General features: G+C 36.5%; 1 protein-coding gene and 2 long non-coding RNA genes across 3 annotated transcripts; 1 reads left to right on the top strand and 2 right to left on the bottom strand.

Annotated features, from left to right (window-relative positions):
• Nucleotides 1-2,296: 2,296 nt before the first annotated feature.
• Nucleotides 2,297-4,068, bottom strand: LOC122089079 (zinc finger BED domain-containing protein RICESLEEPER 2-like). Its single transcript, XM_042658526.1, has 5 exons — nucleotides 3,797-4,068; nucleotides 3,301-3,682; nucleotides 2,944-3,093; nucleotides 2,501-2,828; nucleotides 2,297-2,421 (listed from the first exon to the last, which is right to left on the bottom strand). Exons 1-5 carry the CDS (start codon nucleotides 4,066-4,068, stop codon nucleotides 2,297-2,299), a joined length of 1,257 nt encoding a protein of 418 aa, XP_042514460.1.
• Nucleotides 4,069-4,576: 508 nt separating this feature from the next.
• On the bottom strand, nucleotides 4,577-6,522 carry LOC122087970. The gene is made up of 3 exons (XR_006142926.1): nucleotides 6,150-6,522; nucleotides 5,850-5,913; nucleotides 4,577-4,893 (listed from the first exon to the last, which is right to left on the bottom strand). It is a non-coding gene; the product is annotated as an uncharacterized LOC122087970 (long non-coding RNA).
• Nucleotides 6,523-8,907: 2,385 nt separating this feature from the next.
• On the top strand, nucleotides 8,908-9,677 carry LOC122088914. The gene is made up of 2 exons (XR_006143190.1): nucleotides 8,908-9,006; nucleotides 9,473-9,677. It is a non-coding gene; the product is annotated as an uncharacterized LOC122088914 (long non-coding RNA).
• The last annotated feature ends 4,973 nt before the right edge of the window (nucleotides 9,678-14,650 follow it).

Below are 14,650 nucleotides of genomic sequence, written 5' to 3'. Positions count from 1 at the left end.
AGTCCATAAACTATGGATATACTAGAGAGTTCAATGTAGTTTTGCCCCATCACCGCTAGGATTGGCTGGTTTTGAGTACAAGTTGGCACACCCCACTATCGCTCATTGGTTCTGCGAAAGCGACTGCTTGCATAACCTTTGGCCTAAGGGCTATGATCACTCTCATGGAGCATCCTTTTTTTATTACATATATATATATATATATATATATAGTAACAAAGTCCAGGAAATAGGTATAAAACTTTGACAAAACAATTATATAAATAAAAATATAATTACAAGTAGAAGATTACTTACTTGTTCAATTGGTCTTTTGAAACAGTAACAGAAATCGTCTCACTTAAGTAGAGTTGAGTCGTATAGTATGTATATTCTCCTTAAGATATTTGAATGCCCCGTATATTTATATGCAACTGGATTGACCGTACGTTCTCATCTCCAAGATAAAACAACTCTCAAATCGATTAAAGTGCACTCCAATAATCGACTCCAACAAGTATGTCCGAAGGTAATACTCAAAAACTCAAAGGAAAACAGTGCACAGATTAGGGGTGTCAACGGTCTGGTTTGGTGCGGTTTCGGTCCGATTCCACCGGTTTCGGTGTGACTTTAGACCTGACCGAAACCGACCCATTAAGGATTTATCAGTTTCGGTCCGGAGTCGGTTTCGGTGCGGTTTGGGTTCGGTTTGATACCGGTTTGGATTTATCAAGTTCATTTCGGTTTGGATCGGTTTTTTAAACCGGTATGGAGCCATTCGGAAACAACAAACTGCTGACCTGCTGAAAACCAATATTTGACAATTCAATTAATATTTGAAAAATGAAAAACAACCAATATATTTAACTTAAAACTAGTTAACTATTTAACTTAAAACTAGTTAAAAATTCCCCATTATATTATTATGTTTGGAGATTGTTAATTAACTAGGACTTGATGAGATAAAGAAAACCAATTCAAAACAAGATTGAAGTGGAAAGAAACTGAAAGCAAAACTCAAACAGAATTCCACACTATACTAGGAATAGAATTCTCACTAAGACTAAAATTTCTAAAGAAACTTGGAATTTTGAAACTAATGAAACCATGCGCCATTCTTCTTCTCTTGGCATTGATGCTAGTGCCTTGATACTGCATCTGGATGCCATAGATGTCCTCTGAGTCTGGGTTTGATGGCTTCCATACCTCTGCTAGAGATGATAGTACATTGACAAGTTTCTTTACCACAACTTTGGGAATCATTGAAGTATGATGGCACTGTTACCACAGCTTTGGTGATTTTGTCATTCAAAAACTTTGATGCATCATCCACAAGCTTTCTCAACACCTGAAAGCATAAAAAATTAGTGTTTTCTCATTAGCAAGATAAATGAAAACTATATTTCAAACCCCACGAGTGAAAAATAAAATTCAAGCATACAGTAGAACACTAATACAGGGAAAAGTTTTCCCAACAAGAACAGCAGCAACTATCGATTTATCTTTCTTACAATATATACAAATTAATTGTCATTGAAAATATTATAAGGCCTAAAAAATGAAAAATAATCTACAAGTAGAACAAAAGATATGACAATAACTCCAGTAGATCCAAAAGCTTTTAAACTAAACAAAGCACACACATGAAAAGCATAGTTGTCAAGGTGGCTAAATGACCCAAGGCGGTGGAGAGGTGAAAAACAAAAATGACACCAACAAGCCGCCAAGGCACACCTTGACAACTATGTTAATAGAAATCTAGATCAATTGTAAATGCTTTAAAATTGAGAAGACTCACTTCCTTCTACAAAAAATGAAACCAAGTGCTACAGTAAAAGATGCGACTGGGAAAAAAATGAACAAACAATTGCACATCAACAAGTGAAGATATTATGTAGAAATATTAAGAAAAAAGTCCAGGTTGATCACCATGAGATCCCTTAGACTGTAAAGCAATAAGGCTATAGTTCCAAAGACAAACCTGCAATAAATATCTTTCCAATGGCTCCCACAACACTGTTGTCATTTATCCACAGGTATATCCAAAGACAAACCTTATCAAATCATCTACAGTTAGATCATACAGAAAATAACAAGCAATAGAATCATCTATATTACCTAAAGCACTAACCAATATTCAACTAATGAATATATGTAACAGAAAAAACCCCTTGAAGATATAAATTTGGATAACCCATGTGGTTGTGCAACTACCACAGCATGCAAAAGGCAATAACAACCAGCAAACAAATCAGAGATGTTAGAATTTGCAGGTACCTAGGAAGGTCTTTCTCTTGTTGCAGGCACATTGAGCTCATCATTCTCTAGGAGTAGGACCAGCTGAAGAACTAGCTACTGCACCTCTCTCATTTTCAATGTGCAATAGTTCCAGTATATTTCCAAGTGCATTATCCACATCAGTGGGATCATCAAAAGGCTCAGCTACATACAAAGTAAAATAAGACACTAATTAACTAATTAAGGCAATTAAAAATGAAAAATATACTGAATGAAAAATTACCTCTGAAGTCTATATCAAACATCCAATCCCGAAGGCATATTAATGCTTCAGCATTGGTAGGTAGGAGTTTGCTCCGATATTTATCAATAACACGGCCCCCTGCGCTAAAAGCCGACTCTGAAGCAACTGTGGAAACTGGTATAGCCAAGACATCACGAGCCATTCGAGCCACATCTGGATACCTTGACCCATTTGCTTTCCAGAATGCCAACACATCATACTCATCATATTCATTATCATTGAATGGGACCTTGGGTTCATCTAGATATATATCCAATTGAGATTTATTTCCATTATCCATCTCAGCAAGCTCGGATACCATAAATTCCTATGAAAATTGAGAAATAGCCGAAATATGAATCATTAATAAGATTAGCAATGAATGTTGAAAACTTGTATTAAAAAATAAATCAAAATTACTATCAGAATGTAAATTTACTTACAAATCTTGTTCTAGATCTCCCAGGACGATGGGTAAGTGTAGGAACATCATAATCACTTGGTTGCATACTCTTGTACTCACCAAACAATTGATATAAAGAATTCCTCACATTGTGGCACATTGTAGATGCATTTAAGTCCAGATTGCAAAGCTTAGAAAATGCCCAAGTCACAAAACTAAGTTTATATCGAGGATCAAACACCAAAGCAATGGCCAAAATTGGACTATATTCACTCCAATATTTGTCAAATTTTTTCTTCATTTCCACTGCCATTGGCTTCATAAAGTTGAGCCCACGTGATACCTCTTCTAATAAAATTTTGTGAATCTCCCAAACATTTTCAAAATATAAATTTACTGTGGGATACTTGGAACCAGAAAGCAAAACAGTAATTGCATAGAAGGGATACAAAAAACTCGTTAATCTCTCAATCTTCAACCATTGTTCAGAACTAGGACAAGTTTTAAAGTTGTCATCCACTAGTCCAAGGTTCTCAAATGCTTTACAATAAAATAATGCAGAATCAAGCATGAGATAGGTTGAGTTCCACCTTGTGAAGACATCAGCACGTAAGCCCTTACTACTTTGTAATCCCAATTGCTTACAAATTTCTAAGAATTTTACTTTTCTTGCATGTGATCCTTTCACATAGGCTATACTAGATCGCACCAACACCACAGAGTCATCTATGTGTTTCAGTCCATCTTGTACAATAAGATTGAGAATATGTGCACAACACCTATTATGAAAGTGTAATCCTTTACATAAAAGAGCATTCTTCAAATTCAAAATTTTCTTCAGCAAGTCAACAAAACAGAAATTAGCTGTGGCATTATCTAAAGTAATTGAAAACAATTTCCGATCAATACCCCAGTCAGACAAGATTTTTGAAACCATTTCACAAATATGGATGCCAGTGTGTGGAGGTGGCATGATGCAAAACTTCAACAACTTCTTATGCAACACCCAATCCTTATCAATGTAATGGGCAGTCAAAGCAATGTATCCATCATTAGTGATAGATGTCCATAAATCACTTGTCAAAGAAATCCTCCCAGAAAATGAATTAAGTAAATTCCTGATTCTAATGGACTCCAAATTGTATAACCTCAAAATATCCGACATTTGTGTGTTTCAAGCAATATGGGTATAGCCCGAAAAAAGGTATGTAATTAACTCTCTGAACTCCTCATACTCAACAAAAACTAAAGGTAACTCATGTCTCACAATAAGCTTCGTAATTTTGTCCCGCACAAAATCTTGGTCAACTTTTTGGTCTCTTAACATCACTTTCCCATCATTTACACCAAAAATCATTTGGGTGCTTGTGTTTCCTTTGTTTTCCCTTTTTGGGCAATGTAGAATATGTCTCCTAAGGCTTCCAGTACCATTAATATTACTATCAGCCCTATAAACTTGCTTACATCTTTTGCATTCAGCTCGATTCTTTCCATCATCAAAACCCTGCCCATCAATGATTGTGAACTCATCCCAAACTACACTCCTTCTTTTCCTTTTGGTAGTTGCATTTGTTTCAAGTGTTACGACACTTGAAGGTTCTGTTGATGGAATTCCAGGAATATATGGTCCATCATCAGACATAACATCAGCATCTGACCCACAATCAGGCTCATCTTCTATATTGATGGGCATTTCTATAATTAATAAGAAAACATAAATAAGATATTAATAAAATAAGAATACCAAGCATTACAAATTCAAAAATGACCTCTTTAAATTAGCCCTATATAATACACTATTGCATGCTGAAATTTGATTCAAACACTCATATTTGAAGAAGTTGAAAAAACATAAATAAGATTCAAAAATAAAATATGGAAGGATAAAATTGACTGAAAGGATATACCTGGGTCCTGGAGGCTGGAGTACCAGAGAAAGAGCTGAAATTTGTAGAGAGAGAACTTGAAGGTTGCAGGGGTCTCAAATCGGCTGTTGGATGAGGGAGACATTAGTTCTCAATTAAAACACAAGCTTTACAGCTTTACCTATCGTCGCTGTCGATGTGCAAACCGTGCAATAATGAAGGAGTGATGTAATTTAAATAAAAATGAAGGGTAAAATAGTCAAGTGAAAATGTCTGACGCATCTTTGCAAATAATTTATACAATATACAAAAATAATTACCAAATCTTGACATAGACCTTCAGTGTTTATATGCACCAAACTGAATTGGAAAGTTTTATATTATGATATTAAGGGGGAAAACAAAGTAATACTGATCAATTCAGTCCTTCAATCCCCTCATTTCAATCAATCAGTAATACATAAGATTACTTTTCTTATAATTAGGTAAAAATGACTATAAGGACAAAAGACACTAAATAATGTACATGTAGAGATAGATGCAGGTACAAAAATGGTCTTCAACAGAAAGAGAACATAGATGTGGCTCGTGTGCAACTATATATTGACAACTAACTATTGTATCACCAAGAAAATCAGCAAGTTATTTTGCAGTAGTCAAAACTCAAAAGTCACAACTAGGTTTATACAAAACTCACCTTGTTGCCCCTTCCTAATTAGAAGACATTAACAAAGTTTTAAAATGAAGAACTACTTTGTATATGTATAATGCAAACAGGAGCCTAGAAAAGGTACCACAGATAGAGATAATGAAAGAATCATTCCAAAATATGTGCTTGTGTTTGAGAGAGAGAGAGAGAGAGAGAGATCCATCATGTATGATATCATCGTTATTATATCATATTTAGCATCTGGAAATTTAAAAGGAAGTTTAGTTGTGACAATTCATAATCATCGAAATTATTGTTCATTATAAACCATAGAAACTGTGAAAGGAAATCTAAGCTCCAAAATTAATAGAAAATATTTTAAATCACCATTATCAATGGCAAAAAGACCGTGACAGGGAATGTCATACTCACGGAGATCAACGATGCAAGTCTATGAAGTCCCGAGGTCATTGCTTGCTGAAGCCATGGTACAAGGCTACAAGCATATGGACCATCAAAAACCAGGTAGAAAGTATTATTGGAACACCCTTGAACAGAGAAAATCCTACAGATTATGCTATTCAAAATAAGACTTAAAGTCAACATGGGCAATTAAATAATTAATAGCAATTCGGTGAAAAAGAACCGCACTCCACCAATGGAAGAACCAGAAGACAATCAACTACTTGCAAGTTGCAACTAATACCATGACCTTGGACAGCAAACAATTACCTTTTGCAGCTTAATATAGATTCATATGCCTCTATACTCTATAGCATCAATCTTTGCCTGGTTTCTTTCAACATCATCTAGCATCATTCTTCACATGCATCAGTTTTTGGACTGTAACAAAGGATGTCTTCAAATAAGATTTGCGGAAACTAGACAAATGCGTTTTCTGCAAAAATCGAGCTATGTAATTAGGCACACATTTGACAAAGAATAAAAAGTAAAACATAAGCATAACACTCCATCGATTTACCGTCAGGGTCAGGATGGCAGCAAGCCAACCCAATCTTAAGCACCGCCTCCGTGTCTTCCACCTTGTAGGCTTGTACTCCCCTGCAATCCTCGAGTCAGGGGCTTCGTCCGCTTCGATGAGCCTCCCTTTCGTTGTTTCGCATAAATCTCTTTCACGGTTTCACCCAATTGGCCAATCGATCAGCAGCGGCTCGTCATCAGACGAATTTTCAATGGGTCTCCGGCCGCACGCCACCTCCAGCACAAACACCCCATAAGGCCATAACTGTACTCTGTACACATCGCTTGCCGCCGTCGCTATTACGTTCGCCAACTCCGGCGCTAGGGCCCATGGCCATAACCGCTGGTCCGCTGGCTGTTGGCCGCTGCTGCCTGCTGCTCACTCGCTCACGGCGTCACGGCGTCACGGCGTCACCAACCTGGGCTGCCTGCTGCTCACTCGCTCTTTGAAAAATTAGGGTTTTCAGGTTTTGAAAGGTTGAAGTGTTTTGAGGTTAAAATGTCGAATTTGCAATTTTGTATTTAGGGGTTAAACGGTGGGCTCGGGTCGGTTTGGATCGGTTCCAATTTCGGTGCATATTTCCGGTGCTTTCGGTGGCCCAACGGGCTAACCCGAACCGAACCGAGACCGGATTCAATTTAATATACAAACCGAAACCGGCCCAATAAGCCACCGGTTCAGTTTGGATCGGGCTTAATCGGTTCGGTCCGGTCCGGTTTGGTTTGGATATTGACACCCCTAGCACAGATGTAGAAATCAGTAAACAGAGCACTTGCAGAGAACAAAAGGCTTAAGACAACCCCACAGTATAATAGTACTTATTTCGTACACAGTCCATATACGTTAGGATTTTTGGTCACCCATAAACAAAGAGTAGTGTTCTCTATTTATAGAGGGTATGCCTCTGTATATGAATGTGTAATTGTACAGGTATCCAAATGTATACAGATGTGACTCTCTGTATGAGCTCTGTATATGAATGATTATACCTCTATAGGCACCCATACGTATGCAGATGTCTCTTTGTATGGGAATGATACATGACTAATACGTACATGTACATGTACATAAGTATGTACATTGATTGGATACATATACAAATGTGTCCCTTAGGAAAAGTGTGGAGCCAAAAGTTACAACTAGTGAACCATCCACACTCGTACCCACATCCGACCCCGGCCAGACTTGGTGTGTGCACGATTCAAAAGCACCCCAAGAACCCCCACACACACATGATAAGGGAGAATACCTCTCCAAAGGGCTTGCACCCTTAAGATACAATCATATATATAGGGTATTTTTTCAACCCAAACCAATGTGAGACTAAACTTTGTGAATTATCTTTAGCTCATTCACAACTCCACAAGTGCTAAAGACAAATTAAAAAATGAAGGAAGAGACACTTTTAAGGGGGGAAGCTAAATTTAAGAAAAAGACTACTTTAACCATAATTTGAAACTTAGGGCCCGTTTGATAATGTTTCAAGAAACGCGTTTCTGTCGTTTCTGTTTCTAGAAACAGCAGAAACGGAGTAAAAGCGTTTGATAAAACTGTTTTGTTTCACTTATTTTCAGAAATAGAAATAGAAATTTTTACTTATTTATGGTTCAAGAAACGACCTAGACGAAACAAGTTGCCGTTTCTGGAAACGACTTGTGGCTATTCTTTAATTGGTTACTATCGACTTCTAAAAACATGACTTATCAAACACCTTCAATTCTGTTTCTGCCGTTTCTTGAAACAGAAATGGCAGAAACGATATCAAACGGGCCCTTAATTTCCAACAATATATCAATGGGCGAGGGTTGGGCATGCTAGCAGGTTTCTAAGGAATAAAATATGCTAGCATTTGTCAACCGTTAGATTTTTTCAGTTTAATTTAAATCGTTAGATTTATTTTATATTTTAATTCCAAATCCATTAAAAGAGAGAAATATTCAATCAAATACAGTACAGTTTCATTGGAATCAGAATATGCCTTCTTCATCCTGTTGTGTCATGTCACGTTTAGCATCTTCGATCAACAATATATTGTTTGGGATTGGCAGCGGATGAAAATCCTCTGTTTTTCTCATCCCTGTTTTTCCTTGTTTTGCTACCTGCAGAACACGACACATAGACAATTTTAACATCAACGGTCAAGGTTGGGTGAGGATTATTACATCCGGTGCGTTGGTCTTAAAGTTATCCACGTGTCGTGTTCTGGAGGTAGCAAAACAAGGAAAGACAGGGATGAGAAAAACAGAGGATTTTTTCCCATTGGCAGCTGAGTCTCCGACTCTATCCTCTCTTTGCCGTCGAAGAAGGAGTGTATCGAAATCTATGGATCACCCTCAATTGTCAGAACTCCAATTCTCCAGCTCTGGTTCGCCTCTTCATCCCTTCAAAATCCCCTCCAACATCGTCTTCCCGTCAATCTTCTTCAACGATTGAGGTTTCGCGGTTTCGCAGTTCCGCTTTCCCTAGCCCTGATTTCAAGTACTACAATAGTGTGTGCCATTTCCGTCAATTATCATCTTTCTCCAGAACACCGCTTACTATCACAATACAACGATGGCTTCGGCACTCTCAAATTCCTCAATGAAACAAAATATCCACGGTTTTCCGGTAAATTTAGATATCGTGTGGTGCTCTTTGGCTCTCTCTCTCTCTCTGTTCCTTCCCCTTCCTACCATAACGTTATTGCATTTTTTTTTTTTTTTTTTTTTGCTCGGTCTTGGTCTCACTCTATTCAGGAAGGAGTTTCTTTCTTTACATTTTTCTCTATCCTGCGTTTTTTATACTAACTAAAACTGAGCCTCTTTGCCCTTTTTATTCTTTTGTTCGTTGGAATGGTTAATGATGATCTGCTAACTCTTATGACGATAATCTGTTAATGTTCCTTATGTTAACCTGCTTCCCAATGCGGAAGCTAAAAACTTTACATGTGTTCTCATCATCTCACATTGATACATCAAGGTTTCTGTGACTGTAACCCATTACATGACAAATGACTTGATGCAAGATATATGCTTAACTTGGCTCTGAAACTCTCAAGTTTTGAATATTTCTTCTTCGTGTTCTGAGGTTGCAGGTAATCTGGAACTTTCTTCTCGAAGTGAAGGCGGATAGAGCCACCAGCGAAGGTCTGAGGAGAGAGAAAAATCTTTTTTGGGCTAACTTTGTGAATGTTGGAAAATGAGAGAGAGAGAGAGAGAGAGAGAGAGAGAGAAGCTTGCAGACTGACATGTATTATGTTGTACGTATTTTTCGTATATTGCAACTTTCATCTAACGGCTTATATTGTATTTTTATCATCTAACGGTTTGTAGATGTTAGCAAGCCTTATTTTTAGATAATCCGCTAGCATGCCCGACCTTTTCCTTATATCAATTCATCACAATCTTATAAGGGTAATTTACAGCATCGCCCCTTGGAGAATGCTACAATTATAAGACCACACCCTTTGTTTCACCAAATTAAACTCAGACCCCCTACCGTTAGTCACCGTCAAAGAATATACCTCATATGCTGATGTCAGCTATTATATTTTATTTTAAATACCATAATACCCCTATTAAATGTGAAGTACCTAAAATGCCCATGTAATAAGTCCCATACCCAAATAGATTTGGATAGTTCAGAGATCACGACGACAACGACATCAGCGATTAGCAGGAACTCACGGTAACCAGCAACAACTCTCTGCCATTAGAGCCAACGACTTTCTCGGCACCCATGGCTTCCTGTCTCATCGACACCGCACGAGAGCTGTCATGCCGAGACAATCGAGCAGCGACGCAGCTCAAGCTCATATCAATGGTTGTGATCTTCCTCACCAGCTTCATAGGCATCTCTTCACCGGTCCTACATGCTCGTCTCTTTCAAGGCAAACCCTTCTATGAGAAGCACTTTAAGTAAAACAAGATTTGGGAATCACTATTCTACTGTGTAGCCCTCGCTCCTAAACGCGGACTGATGTTTTATACAATTCAATAAATGTTAAATCTAGGAATAAAAAAGAAGTATTAAATAATCATATTTGGAGATAAATGATCTAATCTCTCTCTCTTTAAACCATGTTTGAAAGAGGAAGTATTAAAGGTGTTAGTCTTGCTGTGCTCAGTCTTGAAGTTAGGTTTGTTGGCTCCCTTTTCTATAATTCGTCTCTAGTTATGGCATCGGTCATGTTTCAGTGAACAATGCCCATAGTACAGAGGTTTGGAAGTTGAAGACTGAGAACAAAATCATGATATATGTTAAGTGTATCCAGACTCCAGAGAGTTCAATGGCAGAGAGTCGTGCCGCATTTGGCTCTCTGCTTCGTTGTGGTTTGGAAACCAGGAGAGAGAGAGAAATTGGGTTAAAATGAGTTTTAGTGAAAATGGTATAACGGTCATTTTACCTCTTGACTCAACCGTGACTGATGGTAGAAGATCTGAGTCTAATTTGATGAAACAGAAGGAGTGTTCTTATAATAGTGATATTCTCTAAGGGGTGGCATTGTAAATTACCCATCTTATAATCATGCAGTCTTTCACTCAACCTTTGCCGTTGGCCTTCTTGATCCTCTAATCTTACCGCTCAAAGGCATCTAAATTATTATGAGGCCCATTGGTCCAACTATTGAATGGGTTGGGCTTGAGCAATGGTACTTTGCGCGTGGCATGGATTGGAAACCAGTCCTATGTCCTATTCCCAAAGGCGCTACCCCCAGTTCATTATCCAACAAATTAATTAGGTCAAGATTTCACAGAAAGTGCCAAACGATTTTCATCACCAATACAAGTTTCAGTCACATTCTAGTATTTGTTGGTAATTTTGGCAATTGATGGACAAAGAATTCCCCTTCCTTCACAATCTTTTCTACCAATTCTCCTTCAATTTTTCTTCTCTCTCTCTCTCTCTCTCTCTCTCTCTCTCTCCCCTTTTATCTCTCTCTGGAGTCTTGAGTCTAAAGTCTAGACACTCACTTGATCTTCAACTGCTTCTCTCCTAAGTAGAAGGCTCTTTTAAGCACATCAGGTCTTCGGGCATTCAAGGCTCTTAGGCACCTTGGTATTCATTGCTTGAAGGTTCTTAGGCATTGGTTTTACTTTCTCTTTCTCGTTCTATACAACAAATAACAGCAACAAATTCAGTCTTGTGGTAACTTAATGAGGTAGGTTACATGGATCTTTGCCCTTCAATCAGCTTTATTTGAGGTCATACTTAGAACAAAGTCGAGGCTATGCCATATGTCATTCATGACTACTTCTCCAAATGTCATTTTAGGCATATCCCTAGCTGTAATGCCCCAGACCTACATCACTAGTTTGATTTTGTACATCCTTTTTGGCCCGTGGGCATAAAGTTTTGAAAGATCTCAAAGTAGGGTGTAATGCCAATGGTAATTAAAACTCCAAAAACCTTCTCCCTATCCGTTGTGGGGCTAAAGGAGACATACCCCTCACTGGATTCCTATTTCTTGCCAACTTTAGGCTCACTGGATTACCATTTTTTAGACATAACCCTAGTTATTTAATTCTCCGAATTATTAGGCCAAACAAAATTTTACGAATAATTCGGTCCGAATCATAATCAAACAAAAAATTCTGAAAAATTTTCGAATTTATAATTTTTAAAAAAAATTCACAAATAATCCATCCCCAAGAAAAAAAAAATATATTTATCTCAAATAAGTCAATGAGCCTTAGAAATAGTGTGATTATTATACATTCATTATCTCAATGTTACTTTTCTTTTTTGTTTTTTATAGAAATCAACAAAGCTTATCTTTCCTGATGTAATCTACCAAAAAAAAATTTTTTTTTCTCACCCATTTTGGTTTGACTAAGTCTTACAGTCGTTAAGTTGCACTATTACAACATGTCGATCATAGGTTCAGAACCTGGAAACAACCTCTTTTGCGAAGCAGGGGGTAAGGCTGCATACAACTTGCCCCTCCCAGACCTCGCAGTAGCTGGAGCCTCGTGCACTGGGTTGCTCTTTTTTTTTCTTTTTTTTTTTTTTCCAGTCACTACTCTTTCTCTGGTCTTTAAAGTGAACACGCATGGTGGGTGATGTGAGTCTAGCTGAATTTATCCGTAGTCCCCCCTCTCAGTCTCTCTCTCTGATTTAATTATTTGAGTAATAGGAAATGAGTTTAGGAAAAAAAAAGAGCTAAATATATTAATTTTATCTTTAAAATTTAAAATTTTAATTTTTATATCATTGGTATGCTATGTATATATGATAACTGATAGATAATATGAAATAAGTATTACAAATATTAAAAATAACATCTGAATTTTTTGTCCGCTTTTTATTTTTGTAAACAAAAAATTCTCGAATCTGAATCCGAGTCCGAACCCGAATTTTATTATCTTCTCTTTTTGGACCGATATTTTGTCCGAATCGTTGAATTAATAAAACGAATTAATCTGAATTAAATAACTACATTAGCTCTTTTAACTTCTTCAATAAAAATCAATTCACTCCTCCTTACTGGGGAATTCCTGAGACTTCCGTTGATCATGATTTTTTTGTTCCATAATTTTGGGTAATTTTTTTTATGATCATGATTTTCCATAATCGCATTACACATCTGACTTCAAAGTTATAAAATGCAAAGTTGTTGTAGGTAATTTTTTCTTTTGGGTAAGTTTAGACATAATTTTGAAAATGTTGGGCAATGATGGTGCAGATCTCATCTATATAATTATAACATGGACCACGCAATATCTAGCACATGGAGGTTTTGTTGTGTTTTTTGCAAATTTTGACAATAATATTGTTATAAATATTGACTAGTAAGTGAATGGGTTCAGAACATCTACACCATGGATCATGCATCAATATCTAACGTATGAAATTAGGGAACGTATGTCAAGTCACCAAAGCTCACAACACCAAAAGGAAAAAAAAAAAAAATGTCACCAAAGCTCACGACCCCTTTATGAATTAAGATATATCATACATGTGTAAGAGTTACTACATCTAAACATAAATAAAAAAATAAAAAAATAAAAAAAAGGAAAAAAATTAGTTACTTGTTTAAACATGATATAAATATTTGATAGCATATCAAAGAAACGAAACAAAAGCATGTTTTTTTTTTTTCAATGATGAGTTAATTTGAGAGGCTTCTTGACATGATTTGCCACATATATATTGGCCGACTTAAAATGTTTTAAATATTGGGTGGACAAAGTATTCAGTTCCTATGGATAGATGATGTGTCACATTTCATGATCTATCTTAACTATATGACCTACCATATAATTAATTATGTTTTTAAATAATAGATTACTGTCATGCAAATTCCAAGTTTATAGATTAAGGGGCCAATTGGAAGGGTAATCTATGAAGTCCTAAAGTCATAATCAATCATACGACATAATATGAAATCTATTACATAATGATATCCAAATGTTGACTAAAATTTGTTATCTCATGAATGAGGTAGGTCTAAATAATGGTCCTAAGCTGAAATTAATTTTGGGGTCATTCATAGAAGCTATGCCTTGTCATTTGAAATAAATCTATAAATAGTAAGTAGGTAGCTTCTTCATGAGAACAGAATATAACTAGCTAATATATGATATCATCCCATCCCTACACACAATGGGAGCAAGAGATGGTTGTACTTGGAGTTGAATGGTGTGGACAGTACGTAGTCAACCAGGTGGTCCAAGTTAGCATGCATGCATTCATTATTCAGGTGTAGCCTAGTTCTAGAAAGAGCCTGATGAAGGGAAGAAACTAGTGTTCAAACTTAAAACTGCAGGGGCTATGCCTTTTATTGTTATTATTATTATTATTATTATTATTATTATTATTATTATTATTATTATTATTATTAGGGAATGGGACCTTTGATCGGTCATTGGATAGGACATAATCATGAGGTTGATGACATATATAAGAGATTTCATATTGTAGGAATTGGTATAGAGGAACATACCAATAAAGTACGACAAAACAATATTATGGATGGAAGGTAATAAGATTATTTCATGTGAGGTAGAAAGAGATAGACACAGAGGTGTTAGTGCTCCATTCCTTAGCAGCACAAAGAACATTTCCTTTATAATTTCAATTATATGCATGATATATCTATTGTGCAGGCTATGGACTCTCAGACATCTTTTAAGTGTATTGATGCATGCCCAATTACCTCATGTTACATGTTAAAATCCCAAACAAGGGATTAAGAAGGCTAGGATTTAAAAAGTAAGGGTGTTCGCTATTGTGTATATATATATATATATATATATATATTTTTTTTTTT

This window comes from Macadamia integrifolia, chromosome 9, assembly GCF_013358625.1.
Source record: "Macadamia integrifolia cultivar HAES 741 chromosome 9, SCU_Mint_v3, whole genome shotgun sequence".
NCBI lineage: Eukaryota > Viridiplantae > Streptophyta > Magnoliopsida > Proteales > Proteaceae > Macadamia > Macadamia integrifolia.
The sequence above is the reverse complement of the archived record's forward strand: the minus strand, read 5'-3'. Positions and strand labels throughout refer to the sequence as shown.

Bases quoted from the DNA above. Each gene is read 5' to 3' on its own strand.
- LOC122089079 (XM_042658526.1), bottom strand. From the start codon at position 4,068: ATGTCGGATATTTTGAGGTTATACAATTTGGAGTCCATTAGAATCAGG. The intron at 3,683-3,796 runs GTTTTCAATTAC...CTTTCATAATAG, and splicing joins TGGGGTATTGATCGGAAATT to GTGTTGTGCACATATTCTCA. The intron at 2,422-2,500 runs GTAATTTTTCAT...CTTTGTATGTAG, and splicing joins GTTTGATATAGACTTCAGAG to CTGAGCCTTTTGATGATCCC.